This window comes from Siniperca chuatsi, linkage group LG6 (assembly GCF_020085105.1).
Source record: "Siniperca chuatsi isolate FFG_IHB_CAS linkage group LG6, ASM2008510v1, whole genome shotgun sequence".
Taxonomy (NCBI): Eukaryota; Metazoa; Chordata; class Actinopteri; order Centrarchiformes; family Sinipercidae; genus Siniperca; species Siniperca chuatsi.
This window is the reverse complement of record NC_058047.1, coordinates 17,904,421-17,923,241: the sequence shown is the minus strand read 5'-3', so window position 1 is coordinate 17,923,241 and position 18,821 is coordinate 17,904,421. Positions and strand designations below refer to the sequence as shown.

The 18,821-nt window shown below is 39.5% G+C and overlaps 1 protein-coding gene across 2 annotated transcripts in view; it reads right to left on the bottom strand.

The window, feature by feature from the left end:
• Window positions 1–221: 221 nt before the first annotated feature.
• The window catches only part of si:ch1073-396h14.1 (disintegrin and metalloproteinase domain-containing protein 10), a 34,495-nt gene continuing 15,895 nt past the window's right edge, over window positions 222–18,821 (bottom strand). For both annotated transcript variants that reach the window (XM_044199592.1, XM_044199593.1), the window contains exons 9-15: window positions 11,680–11,843; window positions 7,834–8,005; window positions 7,542–7,686; window positions 7,044–7,227; window positions 4,130–4,229; window positions 3,447–3,667; window positions 222–914 (exon numbers count right to left, since the gene is read on the bottom strand). In XM_044199592.1, coding sequence (XP_044055527.1) covers window positions 810–914; window positions 3,447–3,667; window positions 4,130–4,229; window positions 7,044–7,227; window positions 7,542–7,686; window positions 7,834–8,005; window positions 11,680–11,843 — 1,091 coding nt within the window. In that variant the 3' untranslated portion in view covers window positions 222–809. The remainder of the gene's footprint in view (window positions 915–3,446; window positions 3,668–4,129; window positions 4,230–7,043; window positions 7,228–7,541; window positions 7,687–7,833; window positions 8,006–11,679; window positions 11,844–18,821) is intronic.

The following is an 18,821-nucleotide window of genomic DNA, read 5'->3' as shown; positions in this document are numbered from 1 at the left end:
ACACAAACATGTCAAACATTTTTTTTCATGCAAAATCTTAATCTCTAATTACAAAAAGTAATTTGTAACTATATCTGTCAAATAAAAATTGTGGAATAATAAGTACAAAATTTCCCTCTGAAGTACCTCGAAATTGTACTTAATTACAGTACCTGAGTAAATGTACTTAGTTACCACCACTGTAAATCATAAATGGTGAAGGAATACTCTTTGAGATGACAAACATTTTACTGTCACTTTATTAACTTAAACATCAGCATCTTTTTCCACTTGATTAAGTCTCACTGTGATGGAAAGCTGGATGGTGATTAAGGACGAAATTATAGCGCTCAAGTTCAAATACAACAGCAAGGACACTGCACAGCAAAATAAGGTAGAGTCTCATCAGTCAGTTTGCAGGGACAGATGGCTTTAAATCACTGTAGGTGCTCGATGCTATGTGGCCTCTAAGAGCAACCCCCTCAGACTGACCTACAGTTTGCAGAAACAGTGACGTTGTCCACAACACATGCATTACAGGAGACCTTCACCGCTTGTTGAAATGTGAACAGACAAGTCACGCAAGGACAAGAAATGGCAGGTGCATAATGACGTTCAAAGGTATCAGTTAACAAAACAGTGCAGAGGTGTTGAGTAGGTGTCTTCACAGGTCAACTGTGGATCACACATTGTTTGAGATGTGGAACAAAGTTGACTAAAAGAATCTCGTCAATGTCACATTGACAGTTACAAATTGTCTCCTAATGAATTTGTGCATCATCATGATCATACTTGTATTCCCAGAAGTGACAGAGATCAAAAGTCAGAGGTCACTCCGAGTCACTGGTGTCCAGGTTGTGGCTGCAGAAGCAGACGGTGCAGCCCATCACTCCAGACAGAGTCAGGATAGCCAGCAATATGGCCCACCAGTGAGCCTGCAGAGGGTAAATAAAAACATTGCACAAAATATAGTCATTAGATTTGAATACCAAAGAGATACCAGGCTACTTTGAAGTAGTAGTGACTGTATTTCTTGACCAGGTGTGTATCTTGTTATTTAGAAAAGTGTTTTGCAGTGGCACACCAACTCTAGAAATATCTTTAGCATCAGCGCATCCTGCATTACCTTGCAGTTATTTTTTGGGTCAAGTGTAATCAAGAAGCAAACAACAACAATTTAAAATGGAATCACATCTCAAAATGGAATTATCATGAAATGCAACCTATGTCCTTCAGCTTGTCACTTCAGCTCTAAACATTTGTTTTCTTTGAGGAATGCTGTAACAGTAGCTGAAACCTAACCTCCCAATGTTATATAAAAGTCCTAATGTTGCCTCCCAAAGTACCTGGTGAAGACATGTTAATTCAATATAATGTGACTTGCTAAATATTGAATTAAATCAACTGGAATTCTAAATGTCAAAGCTTAAACAGCATTTCCAAGCACAGTCATTTCTTTCAACTCACAAAGTTCACCCACATACATGTGCTGTTTTCGGTGAGCATCAAAACACAAGAAAGTTGGCAACAAGTTTAGTATAGGTTCATTTTAACACTGAGTGGCAGTATAAATACATGTATTTGGTATCATATTCTTGGTTGAACGTATTAAGTTGAATTGTTTTGTTCTAGTGTGTCTGTAAAAAAAACAGAACAGGTTATTGCTTTGCAGCTCTACACATTAGAGAATGAGTCAGCGACACAGGTATGGTAAAACAACACAATGAATGGTCCATGAAGTGAGGGGTCATTCTGTTTCCAGTGAAACGGATGGCTGATCCATAAGGTGCTCTTCAACCCAAATGGGCATTCCTGATCCTCCATGCTGTCATAAGAAACTAAACCTCAAAGCCAGCTGTGACTGAAACATTGAAGACAGCTGAACATCAAGGCAGGAAGTTTAACGAACACACTGACCTGAGCTGAGGCAAACATCTGCTGCATCTTAACAAAGATGACGTTCTCAGCCATAGTATAAGGTAAATAATAATTTTCAACCATGTGACCTGATGGCCAGAAAACCAATGATCATTTGAGTCAGTGGAGCAACTTTATGTTCAAATCTATAAATTTACCTCATCATCTGATCAAAACGCCTATCATAGTAAAGCACTGTATTGATAATACAATGACTTGGACACAAACCTTTCTTTTTAAAAAGTAAAGTAGTAAAAGAAAGTAAACCAACTCATTAAAGGCTTTTAAAAGGCTTTGGCAACTGAAACACTGATTAGATGTACACAGTGGAGCTTTCACTGTAAACAAATACAGATTTGTTTCCATTCACATTGTGTATCCTTTAGGCTTAACAAGCATTTTTTGGCACATTGCTCCCTTTTAGGTGCATTATCACCAGCAGCTGCTACCGCCCTCTGCAGCCAGCTTTAATGTACGGCACAAGATTGGAACTATAAAGACCCCTGCTCATCAAAACATTGCTCTACAGTGCCACTAATGGTCAAAACTCTACAGGGGGCCTTTAAAGTGAAATTGTGTAACTTTTGCTAAATAAAACAACCACTGTGGCAACATGTGACAAGTAGGCCTACTAGATAATGCTAAATGCAAAAAATGTCATTTGGTAAGGTAGCTCAAGTAGAGAACAGTCATAGAGTGAGCAACAAAAGTTAGACAGCAATATCTACATATTTAAAGGTTGCTACCATGAGCTACTGGCCATGCTAGACTAAGTAAGGCTGGAGCAGCAAAACCTCTGAGTGTACTAAATTGAGTAACGGTGCGTTTTATTGCTTATAAATTCAACTTTTCATTCGTTAAGGTGTGTTCAGACAGAAAGCAAAGCGAATGTTCGTCATTTGTGCAAATTATACCGGTGGACTGTTTGTGTTTATTTGCACCAAACAGCTTATGTAGCAACTGTACGTTAGCTAGCTAGCAACGGATGCGCCGACCATGTCTGTAGAAGTGTTCAGCTCAGCCTCTGACTGAACTCAGAACACACCCGAAACACTGGTTCTTTCTGTCATTCCCCCCAGTCTCTTCTTTTTCCTCTCGTCTCTGTATGTTTATTAAGCAGATTCATAAAGCCTTAGGATACATTTGCAACTCATGCGGATGCGTCTTAGCGTCACTTTGCACTGCCCCAAGGTAAATTTATGTCTAATTGCTTCTACCCATTTATTTTGTATGCAGTCGCACCACCTCTAAAATTTGCTTCACATTCTGTCTGAATAAACAATAAGAAGAAAATTATGTTAATTTTTCTTTCAAAACTTACAAAGTATCTTAAAGGTTTGATATTGGTTTTAGGTATTGTTAAATAAGAAAAGTTTGACTAACTAGCTGCTTAAACTAAATAGGAGGACAGTGGGCTGATTTTAGCAGTTCCTTTTAGTTTAACTCATGTTCTGACATCCATATTAGCTGTTCTTCACCTTTACTGTAACATCCTCCATAATTGTATGTTGTTATCTTATGTATGTGCTATCAAACAAGGAAACCATCACCTTCATCCACTCTGCTATGTCATCGAAATCATCCAAATTGAGAAAGGAGTTTTTCAGTCTTGCGATGGGGCCGTCTGCATCCAGCAGACGACACACATGGAATTTGTCGCAGTATCCCCGGTTCCCTGAGCACGGAGCCCCGCCGACCAAGGGCAATGCCTTTCTCTGGAAGTGATGGGAGAGCACGGAGGAGGTGGTGCTGGCACACGTCTCAGGCTTATCTGCCATTGATACAGAGAAAATCTAATTAAAATATACCAGAATACATATCATAAAGCTACTTAAAGCCACTGTGTATAGAATTAAAACATTTCTGACTTTGGTGCCCCCCAGTGGTAGTATAATTTTTCTATAAACAAAAACAAAACAAAGAAAAGGAATTTGACAGATCAATTGTCTTTAAAACACAGATACCGAACTTCTAGGACACCAAAGCATCCAGGACCACAACTGACTGTAACTCACATTTCTTGCAAAGTGTGATGTTCAAATCTCTTTAACAAAACACATGATGTTATACTTTGTACACGGACCATTGTGTCAGATGGTGTCTCTTGTGCTAGTTTTGAGGTTGTCTAATGGAAAACAATAATGTATGAGGGTAACCCCAGTACAAATTGACACAGGCTGACATGTTGTAAACACATTCCTCAGTAGTAGAGGACACATGGGCCTCTGGTTACCGGGCTGCTGGCAGCACATGTGGCATTTCTCCTTCATGGAGTCTCCTGGACAGTCACACTGCTGCAGGCTGTGCTTCACACACACAGACTCAGCACAGACCTGCAGGGAGAACCGGAGACACTCATTGAGAAGAAGTCTTTAAAGAGAAGAAGCTAGACAGGAAAAACCGAGGAGTAGTAAAGGGATACAAAAGCAATACCATAGCCAAAAAACAGCAGGTTAAGAGAGCCGAGTCCAGTCAAAGTTTATTTACTATACAGGTATTAAAAACAGCATCATTTTGTTTGATACTTCAATATTGACTGGATTGTTAGGTAGTTATACTGTCAGCTGGACTTTCTGTAAGTTATGCTAACAATTTAATTTAATCAAATCACAACCAATAAATTGTTAAGTTTAAACAACCCTGGCTCTGGATAAGGCTGGGGAAGTTAAGTTTAGGCCCATTAAAACCTTGGAAAAAGGTTGATGGAGTAGCTAAGGTTGGATATAGATGGTAAAAGAATTTTGTCTACTGCTCCAGACATTCATTAATTTCTAGATGAAATGAAAATCTATTAACAGGCTCTTAAAACTTGAGTTTTCTGAGACTTGATGTTCACTCTGGTGGATTACACAAGTCAGGCAAGTTTCAAAAGCCTGCTAACTGATTTTCATACTGTTTGTAAATTAATAAAAACCAATGGATGCCATCAATGGTAGTAAAAATATACAAATGTATCGCCTGCATTAAAAAACGGATACATGATTTGTAATTAAAGAGCAACTAAACAACAGCTGAAAATCGTATTTTTGTTGATCTCCAGTGGTTTAACTTCTCACCTTTCTGCTCTGACGTAGAAGTGTACCACAGGGTGTGTCAGTGCACCATGACATCACTGCTGAGTGTGGTTACAGGTTCAACTAAGCACACTTCTGACCACACACAGGTGAAACAGACGTAAAACTTTGGCCCAAAGACAGCAGTGAAACACTGTTAAGTTACTCTTTAAGACAATAATCTGTCAAAAAAGTCTTAAAAATATAAATGTGTTTTTCCTTATGTTTCCTAATATTATATCTGTGTTTGTTTATTATGCATTTCACTGACACGTTGCACAATACATTCGGTATTGATAAAAGAGATCTCTGGTTTACGTAGCTAATGTTAAAGTTAAAGTTAAGTAGCTAAAGGCAAATTGTATAAATAGTTTATTATTTACCCAGAACAAATTCTGGACAGTTTAATCTTTGGCTGACACTTTGTAATGTCAGTAATTTGTTTCACACATGTTGTTTTACAAAACTTATTTTCTTCAAGTGTTTTGAAGAACTGAACCAAAATTTGGTTTTGACTTCGTTTATTTGTACCGAGTCAGAGTTTCCTGTTTTCTGCTCCTTTTATTCTAAGAAGGATTTTAGCATTCAGCGAAGGAATAACGTCAGTATTAGTCGGATGAAACAATTTATGATTAATTTGGACACTATAACTGAAACTCCACCTTCATTTTTGGATCCTTTTTCTTGGATTTTCACATTTCCACATCCCACTCAAAAGTCTTTTCCAGTTATTATGCTCCATGTTCCTGGATCAGGTCAGAGGTCAGAGGCACACTTAGCACCTCTGGGGAGTAATATATCCAGAACGTATGATGAAGCAACATTTACAGCTGGAATAAATTCCTCGCCTCTCCTGCTCAGAGGACAGTGTATCATCAGAAGACGTTTAACAATGGAGGAAATTTGGTCAAGATGACGTTTTTTTTGTCTCGTGGTTACATGGAATAGATCAGAGCTTTTCTTAGTAAGTAGAACAAATAAAGTGGATCAGAAGCACACTTATTGGACAGTGAAGCATCTAATTGAATCCAGAAGATTTTCAACTTCATGTTAGCTGATACATAAACAGGAAACTCTAGGCACTGAATCAGTTCAGCTGAATAACAATATCCTATAAAGAATAATCTATGCACAGCTAGAACTTATTTTTAATCACTTATTCAAAATGAAGTTTTTGAAGCTACAATGAACCAAGAAAATGCTTGTAGGTATTCCAATTAATGCTATAGTAAGGTTTTAAAGAGCCACACAGGTGTGTTTGCAGGTTTTATAGCATTAAAAAGCAACACCAGACACCATTAAGTCTGCACTGGTTTCTGTCAATATTGCATTGTTGTTGTGTGACAATTCAGTTAAACCCAGACTGATTTGAAAGGTTTGCACTTCATTGCCTCACAACATTGTAATGTGCCTTTGACAAAATACAAAACATTAAGAGCTATTTTAAGTTTTTTTAAAAACTTCATTAATCTAAAAATGAATGGAAAGGAATGGAAGCCTGGAACAATGGACAAAATACTTTATATTTCTAAAACACACTAGCATGGTTGACAAAATGATGTTGTGATGTAGAGTGTAAGTGATATGTAGTAAATGGGCTTAGAGATGTAAAACCACTGGTATCATCCTTTAAATAAAGCTTTCAATTCCAAATAAGAAAACTTAATTTCTAAAGCAGTTAATCTAAGTCTTTAAGTTTGTTCGTAAACTAGAGACAAGAAAATTCCTTGCTTAAACAACAAAGCTAATATCTGTTTCAAAAGTCAAGAATTAACTCAGCTTTTAAGCCAAAATGAATAATACGTCCTTTAAGTTCTCAAAAAAATGGAAATTTGAACATCTACAGTTGACAGCTGAGCAAACTCCATCTACTGATGAAGATCATGTGATAAGACTGAAAACTCCAGAACAGCTACTAAATGGACCTTATGGTGAGATAGTTTCCAAGGTTAAGAATAAACTCAACATAGTTAATGATTTTTTTTCAGGACCAGCTTTGCAACATTGCTGTACACTTGCACACATTGGCTTGTTGGGCAATGTAGTTGAACCATGTTGAGTCACATGGTGGTGTGGTGGATGTGGCTGCCTCACCCCATTCAGGCAGACATGTGTGCCCTGACTGCAGACTGTGAGGTTTTCCTTGGCGCTTGGCTCAGGGCAGAGCGGGGAGAGGCCTGAACACACACTTTCTGTCTTACAGTCTGTCTCCTCATCACAGATCTGACCCGCTGGCTTAAACCCACAGTCCCGACCGCAGCACAGGCCCTGACTTGGACTGATGGATGAGAGAGAACATCAAACACATAGTCAGCGTGACAGATAAACATGAAAGCCACATATGAACAAAACAAAGACACACCTAGAAGATAGAACATCAACAAAATAGTTTAGATTAATGTGATGTGTTGCTTTAATTAAAAATGATGAAAGTGAGAAATAGCCTTTAACCCAAAAATCAATCAAACTAAAAACAATGCCAAGATAATGTAAATATTAGTCTGCATGCAGATGCAGCATCTTATCCTAATTTCTCCTGATACAACTTTTATGCACACTTTAATGGTCTGTGTATGCATATGTGTATAGTACCTGCAAACTTTACCAGGCTTGAGGCGACACTGGACTCCTACAGGCTCTTTAGCGCTGAAGCAGCAGAGGTCTGTGTCTTTGTGACCGACATCACACTCCTCATCTCCCTCCACAATCTGATTTCCACAGATGGGCTGATCACTGACTGCCGAAAAAGAACAAACACACAGATAAACACACACACACATACACTAAAAGTCAAGACAAATTTACAGTGACTATTACAATTTACAATTACAGTGACTAATGCACAGTGTAAACATTTGGCCTTGACTGGCCTTTTCTTTCTCACCCACAAAGCAGTCATCCTTCTTCAGCTTCAGGATCTTGCTGATGTGTTCGATGCTGCAGGGCGAGAACTTATCGTTGTTTTCACGCACCTCGTCTGTGGCGTGAGGGAACATCAGGTACCTGCCTTTACCGCCGGTGGAGCCGAGGTTCCCGCAGTTTGAGCCCTCATCGTGCTTGAACACAGACAAAATACCAGAAATTAACTTTTAAATTATGTGTTTTTCTTTGTAAGTATGAATATTCATTCTGAGCACATGGAATAAGCTATTTGGATATTTCCATCCTAATCACAGATGGGGGAATTAAGTCTCAGTAGCTTGTAGTTCATCGCAGACAGTAATCATGTTTTCCGTAGACTGTGTCTGCACATGATGGTGCCTGTAACATCAGTTATATTACTGAATTATTATTTGTTGTATTTTGAAATAAAAAACAAATCCTTTATGCAGTCAAAAGATCTGATGGCCCTGAAACAGCAGAGGAACGTCGTGTTCCACATGTGGGACACAGAGGACAGAACAGAGAGCCCCTTCTGTGCTGGTCAGAAAAGTTATTTGTAAAACATTATCTGAAGCTCTTGTTCTCTGGGCTTCAAACTCACTGGTGAATTAAGACTTGAAATTAACGTGGCCACATGTGGAGGGAACATGTTTTGATGTGAGCAACATCTTATAAAGCCAACTTAGTCTTATGTTTCCACTGTGATATCCTGCTCCACTGTACACCAACTCTGTACACCCTTTACTGCTGCAGTCACCACGACAACAACAATGGCAGAAACGTGTAAGAAAAGGAAGAACAGCAAAGTATGGGTAAATATCAGTACTGTACTCTGTCACTTTGCAGAGTTCCTGCTCTTCCTGTTTACTTCTTGAACACCTGTAGTGGTTTTACAGGGGATGCTGTTACCACAGAAATAACCTAGATGCAGTTTTAAGATAAACAACACATAAAGAAAAATGCTAAATGTTGGGACTATAAAGCTTTTCTGTCTCAGGGGAAAACTAGTTCAGTCAAGTCTTCTCCAAATCTGTTGTTGTGGCTTGTAATTACTGTACTGTATTTTGTGTTGTGCATTTATCTTATTTCTGTTTGTTTGAACAATTTAGACATTTCAAGTTGAAACAATTAGTTAATTAATTGATTAGTTCATCCACAAAAAACAGGAAACTCTTTTGATAATCGATTAACTGTCATTTCTGTAGCACAAATGCCAACCATTATCTGGTTCCAGCTACATCTTGGGGTTTGGACTGTTGGTCGGACATTTGAAGGTGTTCTGTTGGACAATTTATCTTTTTTTTGTGGCAATTTTTGCCTTTATTTGACAGCCAGCAGAGAGAGAAGACAGGAAACATGGGGAGAGAGAGGGGTGCGACATGCAACAAAGGTCCCCCGGTTGGGATACAAAAAATTGTATTTACTATATTTCAATTTATCTTCCACCTGAGCAGCAAATTGATCCACAGCACACAGTTTGGAAAGCCACTGTACTGTATGCATGTATGGTTGCAAAAGAAGTAGGCCAAAGGCCAAAGCAGCCCACCCTGGTCTTTCCTCCACCATGCCTGCTAAAAATCTCAGGTGAAGCCTGTGCTCAGATCTTTTCATGTGCTTCTTCCAGCATGTCCGGCCTGGAAACACTGAGACATGCCTGACACAGGAGATCAGGCCGGACCAGGAGAACGTACGGTATTTTTATTTATAAAAAAACAGCACGGTCTGACACTGCAGAACTAATCTGCTCAGGAACGCCTCAGAGGACTCTTTGGTCTGTGGAAGTGTGAATAACAGAGGGCAGGGTGAAAAGAGACGGAGGAGTGCTGCTGGCATTTTAGGAAGTGGGAGAAAGGTTGCAGGTGTTAGCAGCCATCACACATGGAGAGGGGTGCATGCATTTGTGTGTATGCATAAGCTGTGCGTTATTATGGTGCGGGTGGATGACAGTGGTAGAAGAAGTACTCAGACCTTTTACTTATGTAAAAGTACTAATACCACAATGTCAAAATACTCCATTACAAGTAAAAGTCCTGTATTTATAAAATAAGTACATAAGTCAATCAGCAAAATATATTTAAAGTACCAAAAGTAAAAGTACTCTTATGCAGGAAAATGTCCCTTGTGACTGATATATTACTATATCTGACATTATTAGATTGTTAATACTGATGTATCATTGTGTAAGCAGCATTTTACTGTTGTAGCTGCTTAAGGGGTAGCTAGTTGTAACTACTTTATATACAGCTAGCTAGTTTAGTTCAGTATTTCCCAAACCTAGGGGTTGAACCCCCCAAAGGGTCACAAGAGAAATCTGAGGGGTCGTGAGATGATTAATGGGAGAGTAAAGAAGAAAAAGCACTGATGGATAAAGCTTTTGCAAAATACTGTATTTTACCTCTTTGGACCTTGAATGGTTATTTAAATGAAACTGTCTAAGACGTTTAGACGGGAAATCACTCTTTTGTGGAACTGTTAACAACACATAGAATGTGACAAGGGGCCCCCACCAGATACTCCTTTCTGTGGGGTCACAAGACAAAAATGTTGGGAACCACTGGTTTAATGCATTACTTTTTATAAGCTCATCATTTGTTTTATTTAATGTAAAGTGTATTAGTAAATTAAATATTTACTGTAGCTGTCAAGATAAATGTAGTTGAGTAAAAAGTGCCATATGTCCCTCTGAAATGTAGTAGAATAGAAGTATAAAGTATCATAAAATGGAAGTACTCAAGTAAGTAATTACAAGTACTATACAGTACTTCAGAAATGTACTTAGTTACTTTCCACCACTGGTGAATGAGGTTGTAAAGGTTTGTATATGAAAATAAACAGAGAATAACTATGAGGAGAAAGAGAGAGAGAAATCAGAGATCCTCCTGTTATTTCAGATTATCCACTGAGGCTGAGCCAAAGGTCTTTATAAAACAAGCCAGTCAATAAAGGCCAAGGTCTCTAATGCCCACATAAGTGAATCATTTACAGACAATTTGTTCCGGTGCAGTGCAAACAGCCATGTATGCCTTGTGAGAATATGTTTAAATTTTGAATGGCAGAGATTATCATTCAGTACCACACTATCTTATGTTAGACTAGAAAGTGTTTGAATTCCCAGTGACTGAGGCACCAAAACAGGTTCATGGTAAAACTGGTAAAGTTTAACATGTAACATCTGAAATGCTACACTGAGCTCAACAAAAGCCCAGCGTTGTATGCTTAGTGTTTCTTGCACTGAATAGACCTTTTACACAGCAGACATTTTGACATGTTATGGAAGACACAAAATGACACAAGTTTGGATTTTTTACACATGATATTACATTATTAGTGATAAGTCTGTAAACCACTATTAATGCACAAAAATCTAAAGGGAAAATCCACCATAAAAAAACTCTACTTTGCGCAATTTCAGTGACTTTGGACAGCAATGAATCTGCAACTGCAATCTACACTTGTCTCCCTAAACTTCAAATCTGAGCACCAAAACTTGAATCCATGATGTCACTGGGTTTTTGTTGGAGTCGGTGTATTGTCTATGTCTGCTGAAGGATTTTTGTTTGAAATATTACATCCAAATTATATGAATGTAGGGCACAAGAAGTGATCATATTCACAAATATAAACTGAGCTCTACAAAACTGAAAGAATATAATATGTGGATTTAGTATTGTAGTATTACTACTAGTATCCTTAAAATTATCAGGGGAATGTCATCGGATAAGTTGTATGCAGTATTCACTGTAATCATCAGTGTTTGTTTTGACTGAGCCAGTATTGAAGACCCCCTCTTCTGTTAGTATCAGATAGATGTTGTTAGTATTTTGTAAACTCTGTGATGGCGACTGACCGGAGATCCCAGGCTGTGGCCGAGTTCATGAGCGAGGGTCAGCTGGACGTGTCGAGGAGGCAGGAACTGTCCGTAGTTCTGAATTGTGACCAAACCCGTGTTCAGGGTGGAGGTCCGGCCGTTACGCAGGGTGGTCTGCTGGGAACATACTCCTCCCCAGTTACCTGAAGTACAGACAGATGAGAGGATAAACATAGAGTTTGCCGGTTTGGTTTCCACTGAGGTCATATAGAGTAAATGACAGTTAAAGTAAATATTAAATAATATAAAAAGCAGTGTTGATGTCTTTTGCACAATGTGTGGTTTACGTATTTTACTGCTTAGTTCGCAGTAGGTATTACACTGCAAGGAGGTGGTAGAAATATAGGTTTTAACAAAGTTGACAGCTCATGAATGCATCATGATTGAACATAATTCCAACAACAATAACTGTGTTGATACTGTGTTGTGCAGAAAGGAGCTGCAGACCTAATCAAAACATACCACCTTGTCACATTGCACCTTACAGTATGGTTGAATAACTGACCTTGTGACCTTGTGCTTCTGGAAATACCTTAAACCAACAATGTTTTGCTATCGTGTTTAAGTGTTATCTACCTCTGAGGCCCCGGGTGGTGTAGACAGAGCCACAGACCTGCTGAGCCATTTGGCCTCCAGTGGTCTCCAGTGTCTTTTACGTAATGTCCCTGAAAGCCATTCCCACAACATCTGGCCATATACACATGGAAGGATGGCTGGGTCAGCCAAAGGACTAGTTTTACAGAAACCAGTCCAATTGGTCAAACTGAGCACCCATGATGTGGTTCTTCACAAAGACTGCTCATGGATTTGAGTCTTCGCTCAAGACTTGACTTTAGGTAGTTCAACAAAATCATCTCTTAAATTCGTAACAAGTCACAGCCACAGCCATTTTTATTCATGCTCTTCCTCTTCCATCATCCTTTTCTCTGGTCATTGACCCTGTTCGACACAGACACTAGATTGATAGTAACAGTAACTCTCGACAACTGCGTGATCTCTCAAAGTTTGACAGCCAAGAATCTTGGTGTTACGCTTAAACCTACCCTCTCTTTCGATCAGCACATCGCCTTTTTCCACTTATGCAACATTGGTAAAATTAGGTATTTTTTGTCCTTGGCTGATGCAGGGATCCTTATTCATGCCTTTGTTTCATCTAGATTGGATTACTGTAACGTTTTCTGGTCTGGCCTATCACACACTACTACTAAAAGTCTTCAAATGATTCAGAATGCTGCAGCTACGATCTTAACTAAAACCAGAAAATTTGACCATATTTCACCAATTTTAGCTTCACTTCATTGGTTCCCTATCCATGTCAGATCAGACTTCAAGGTGTTTCTGATGACTTATAAAATTGTAAATGGGTTCGCCCCTTCTTATCTCTCTGATCTCATTAAACCTTATGTCCCATCCCATGCTCTCCGCTCTCAGAATACTGGGCTCCTATGTGTCCCCAGAGTTAAAAAGAAGTCAGCTGGCTGCAGGGCCACTTCCTTTTGTGCCCCTTTTCTCTGCAATAATCTTCCTGCTGACATGAGACAGTCTGACTCTGTTGAGGCCTTTAAGTCTTAGCTGAAAACTCCTCTTTTTGCTTTAACTTTCAATTAGTACATATCCTTCCATATTTCGTATGCCTCGTACCTGTTACCACTTTACTTCCAGCGGGTCAGTCTCAGTCTCAATTAATCTATTAACATTAGTTCTTATAGTCCATGTTTATCCTGCTGTAGAGAATTCAACTAACAGAATGCAAACTTTTTGATATCGACTGCATTTCTCCCTTTCGCCCTAAAAGCTGCCAAGCTGTGCATGCCCAAGCCCCCACCCCTCTCCCTCCCTAGCCTTCTCCTCCTTCTCCTCTCTTGCACTCAGGCTTCTCTGTGCTGGACCATCGGCCTTCCTGGGACCCCTCTCTCTCATAAAGTCATTGATCTGGAAATTAGTCCCCCAGGAGATTCAGCCTCTCCCCCTCTCTCCCTTGATTGCATGTCATCATGTCTCTCTCTTCCTCTGTGTGTTTGTTTGTTTCTCCTCTCTGTGTGAATGCTGTTATCCCCCTGGATCCATCCTCTTAACTTATGTTTTACAATCTACATTTTGTCATGATAATTGTATATTTTATGATTTTCTGTTGTAAATCTCATTTTTTCCCTGTTAAAGGGTTTTTTGGGGAGTTTTCTCGAAATTTGAATTGAGGGTCTAAGGACAGAGGTCGTTGTATGCTGTACAGATTGTAAAGCCCCTTGAGGCAAATTGCAATTTGTGATATTACTACTACTACAGCTACTGTAGGAGTAATTTCCACGTGTCAATCCTTTCTCTTCATTGGTTCCCTCCATTTGAGCCCATGTGTGGTTGGAGGTCTCAGCACTCCCCATGCAGTCACATGAATTTTATGTAAGGCCTCTTACACAATGTGGTAACATTTTGAGGGGTGAGGCATGTGAGGTGCACGTCTGTTAAAGACATTCAGCGCCCATTTCAGAGAAATCTGAGTTCACTTGGTGTCGTTTAGGACTGTGGGAACCAGTCGCGGGCATCTGGATCTCCCACCTTGTTTTTGTTATACATTGGGCGTAACTGTGACATCCGGGAATGGTGAGGGACAGTTAGAGGTTGAAAAACAAAAACAAAAGTGCCCCTTATCTCTGCTGTTGTAGAAACAATGAGGGTACTGTGGTGGTTAGGAGCAAAGGCAATATGGTTACACTGCCATCATATGTCAGGTGAAGCAGCCTGCCAGTGACATATAGTAACCCGAGACAATTTTATCCCTTGGTCTTTGATATGACATGATAGCTTTTGCCAGAAATGAGAGTGCACACTGAAATGTTTAAGCTTTAGGAGAAAACCCAGAAAAAATGCGAGGACTTGTCATTATTAACTGTACTCCTCACTGCTGAAAGTAAAAAAAGAGCAGTTTCATATCCACAAACTGCCAAACAAGACTCCCCCAGCTATTTTAATCAAGAATTCTGGATGCATTTCTTTAGCATTCCCCGCTTTTGACCTAAAAAGGCCCCCCTGATGGGCTATTCAAGGAACTGGGTTTCCTAGAAAGAGCTTACTTTGGAGGCCTGTGCTGTGGTTTTTGGCAGCATGAGCAGAGATTGGCTGTGATTTTGTCCCCTCCTCCTTCTCATCTTGGCCACAGAAAGGAGCCATACTGAAAGACTCCTATTATTAACCTGCTGGACAAACACAGTCCAGAGAAACAAACAATCCTCCGGATCACTTGTGCATAATTCACACACTCACCATTAGGAGGAAACACACACACACACACACACACCCACACACAGAAATAGTTTATCATACTGTAACAATTAACATCATAGACAAACATATGCAGGTACACACATACACTGAGGCACTCCTTTTATGGCATAAACACTTTCACATGGTTTAATATGAACAAACAAACAATAGTAAAGAGGAAGTCTTTTCTTAAATAAACATCCAGGGGGAGTCCGAGTGTCCTAATAACACCTTTAACAGCAAAAACAAACACAGCGAGCGTTTCTAGTAACACCGACCAAGGTTCTCAGAAAACAGTGGCTCTACTCTGGCAGTCAGCCAAAAGTACTGTTACAAAAGTAATGTAACTGCATTCGCTGACTTTCCATTACTGCTCTCTTTGTCTCCAGAGTTCAATGAATTCCACATTGCATGTGAATACAACTTATTCACCATATTGTGAGACCAATTTGACCTTTTCATTGCTGTAAACAAAAGACCGACTGGAATGCCTCACAGGTCTTATTCAACCTGGGACTTATTTTTGGTATTTTTAGTGTTTTAGTGTTTGGTGTTAACTTAGATCTGGCAGCAACTTCACAAGTAACAAGAATGTCAAGTTGATCGGCCAGATGACCTACAATTCTCCAATTTAACGGTAATTTCTAAACCACTTATTTAGAGGTGGAAACAAAAGTCAATGTAAAATGTGAATCACAATCTCATGGATGTTTACAATGGACAGCTTGGGTAATAACTTTATAGTTCATCTTTGCTTTCCCTCAAATTGGCTGAGATGGACTGTCTAATCTGTCTGATTGTTTAGCTCAATCTAACAGACTTTGATGTATAAAGCTTTATCACAAAGTCACTGCTTCGCCAAAATGAACCTGGTGAATTACACAGTATCATAATTAATGGCTAAAATAAAAAAGAATGCCAATGAAGAAGTGCAATGAGCCCTGGACTATGTAGCATGTTCTGGTGCCGAGCTGGATTCCTGATAATTTTCAGGTTTTGCTTCTAAAGCATTAAAAATATGTTTGGTCTGACAGGGAAGGTCAGGCTACAGATGACTGGTGCTCCTCTGGCTCTCCACACTGTCACTACAGACATCCTTCCTTAAAGGAGCAGTGTGTAGGATTTAGTGGCATCTAGCGGTGAAATTGCAGTTTGCAACCATTTGAATACTGCTCGCATCACCCTCCCCTTCCAAGCGTGTAGGAGAAACTATGGTGGCCGCGAAACTCGCAAAAAACATGAACAGCCCTGTCTAGAGCCACGGTTTGGTTTGTTCGTTCTGGGCTACTGTAGAAACATGGTGGTGCAACATGGTAACTCCCTCTAAAGTTATAAACAGCTTATTCTAAGGAAATAAAAAAAACACAATGATTCTTATTTTCAGGTGATTATACACTAATGAAAATAAACTTCCTAATAAATATTATATTCCATTTCTGCCAATAGCTCCTTCTAAATGTTATACACTGGACCTTTAAGAGAGAACTCTTCAACTATGTTTCTCTGTCAACAAAGTGACACCTGGAGTGTGTGTGTGTGTGTGTGTGTGTGTGTGTGTGTCAGTCTTTTCATGTTTTGATGTTCTGGTCTGTGGTTTTTAATACATCCAGGAAGATACTAGAAGACAACCATTACACGCTGATAGCTCAAACTACAGGATCACAGACAGAATTATCCGGATTCTATTCATAAAAATCAAACATGTTTGTTACGATTGTGCTGGTTTAGTCTGAACCTCTGAACACCACAAAATGACGTCTGCCGGCTGTCTGTGTTGACCTACCCTTTGCGATCCTAGACTCTCCATGACCTTAAAGGGGAACTCATTGACTTGACACATCAAAGTCCTTAACCCCCTTTTGTGGCTTCAGAGGCAGCTGTGCAAAGCCTAATAAATTGCCTCAAGTTATGTCAGTGTCTTAAGAATGTTTAAAAATGAAAACATCAAGGGGTAAAAAGGACTCACCAGACCTCTGTAGACCGCTCCTCATCTCTGCTTGAGGCTAGCGGCTCGAGGCTACATTAGCAACTACCAACATAACACACTCGAATCTCTGATGAAACTGTCAGCGGCCGAGTTGTATTGTGGGCAATGTAGGCTCCAGGTTTTGACAAGGAAGAAGAATGTGTGGAATAAAAAAGATGATATCTTTGGTTCTGCTTCATCAATTTTGATCCTTTTTTAACTGTCCATTATGAGTCTGACAATGTTACAAGAGTGCAATAGTAAATTGGTGGAGTTCTCTTTTGAACACAACATACCCCCTTTTTGGGGATTGTTTGCCTGAATTCAAACAACTACTACTTTTGCTTATTAGACCCTTGCAATGAGTTGGGGCATACAGTTTTTAAAGATTTATTACATTGTTGGACTTTTATTGTATTATTGTAAAGGTAGGGACACCATTTTTTAAGGTTTCAGTTGCATACTCCGCCGTGCATTGTTCCTGGATTATTTTTACGACAGGTAAAGTTCTTTTTTAAATTACTACAATCGCCAGTAAGATGCAAGTCTAATCTATCCAAACTCTAACTAACTTTCCACAGTGCTATCAGTCAGTGAAAGACTTAATAGTAGCACCCCATGGGCAGAACAGTTAAAGATAAAAGGTTAAATAAAAATCAATTATGAGTGTATACTCCCAAAAGGATAATGACACTACCACATTGCAGCCAGCAAACTAAGAAAACAATACCAAACATATTGTATAGAAAATTACGTATTTTACTTAATTAATCTGTTGCTCAATTAGTCTCAGGAGAAGAAGGAATTTACTGGTGAGAAAGCTTGCGTGGCACAAGATGTTTAGGCCCCAACCCCCCCATCCGCCACTGAAGTATGAACACACAACTTGGAGAGTTAGAGGTGGAGCTCCAAGTGATTGATGGCGGCTGTGCGTGAGCATGTGTGTGTGTCTGCTGTAGCTATCGTGGCATCTGGGTCTTTGAGTTTATGGTCCCATGGTCAAAGGCCTTCTATTACCCAAGACCACTAATAAACTGGTGGAAGTGAGTTATAGAGATACTCAGCTTGAGCGGCCAAACATTATCCACATTACTAGTCTGCTCATTCTTCAGGGCGGTCACATGAGACTGAAAAGTCCCAACAATGTCACTGAATCCACTGTGTGTGTGTGTATGTGTGTGTGTGTGTTCCTCACGTGACATGTCACCATGGCGATCATGCTGTGGAATGCAGTCACCGATCCTGACTAAGACGTCTGGGAGTGGTGTGTGTGTGTGTGTGTGTGTGTGTCCTATGTGTGTGTGTGTGTTTCAAAGGTTCATTGCTCCCTTATCACATGTCATTGTGGTGGTCTGTCCTCACGCCCATCAGTTTTATCAAAATCTGCGTATGAGACAATGTCATAGAAACAAGCAGGAAGAACCTCCTACCACAAGTCCAACATATGTGTCCAACTTCCTCCAACACAACAATAATACTACACACAGAGAGTCTGTCACTGGACCTACCTACAATATCTTTAGGAGAGATAGGGCTGAGGGAAAGGTGGTGGAGTGATGATATATATAAGATATTCTTTCAAATGTGAATGAATATAGTGGCCATCATGAAACAATCTGGAATATATTGGGCTAAATGTAATCTTGTCACCTCAAATTTGCTTCCTCCTTTTTTTAATACACAGTCCTCCTTCTGCCAACAGTGTGTTTTATGAACAACTGCAGAGTATACTCAAGGAATGTGATCCTAGGAAAGAGATTCTTCTGATGGGAGATTTTAACATCAACTGGGATGATAAATCAAATAGAAAAAACTTAAAGGTTAAAAGATCTCATCTAGTCTAGACTTAACCCAGCTAGTCAAAGGTCCAACTAGAATAATTAATTCCTCAAAAACT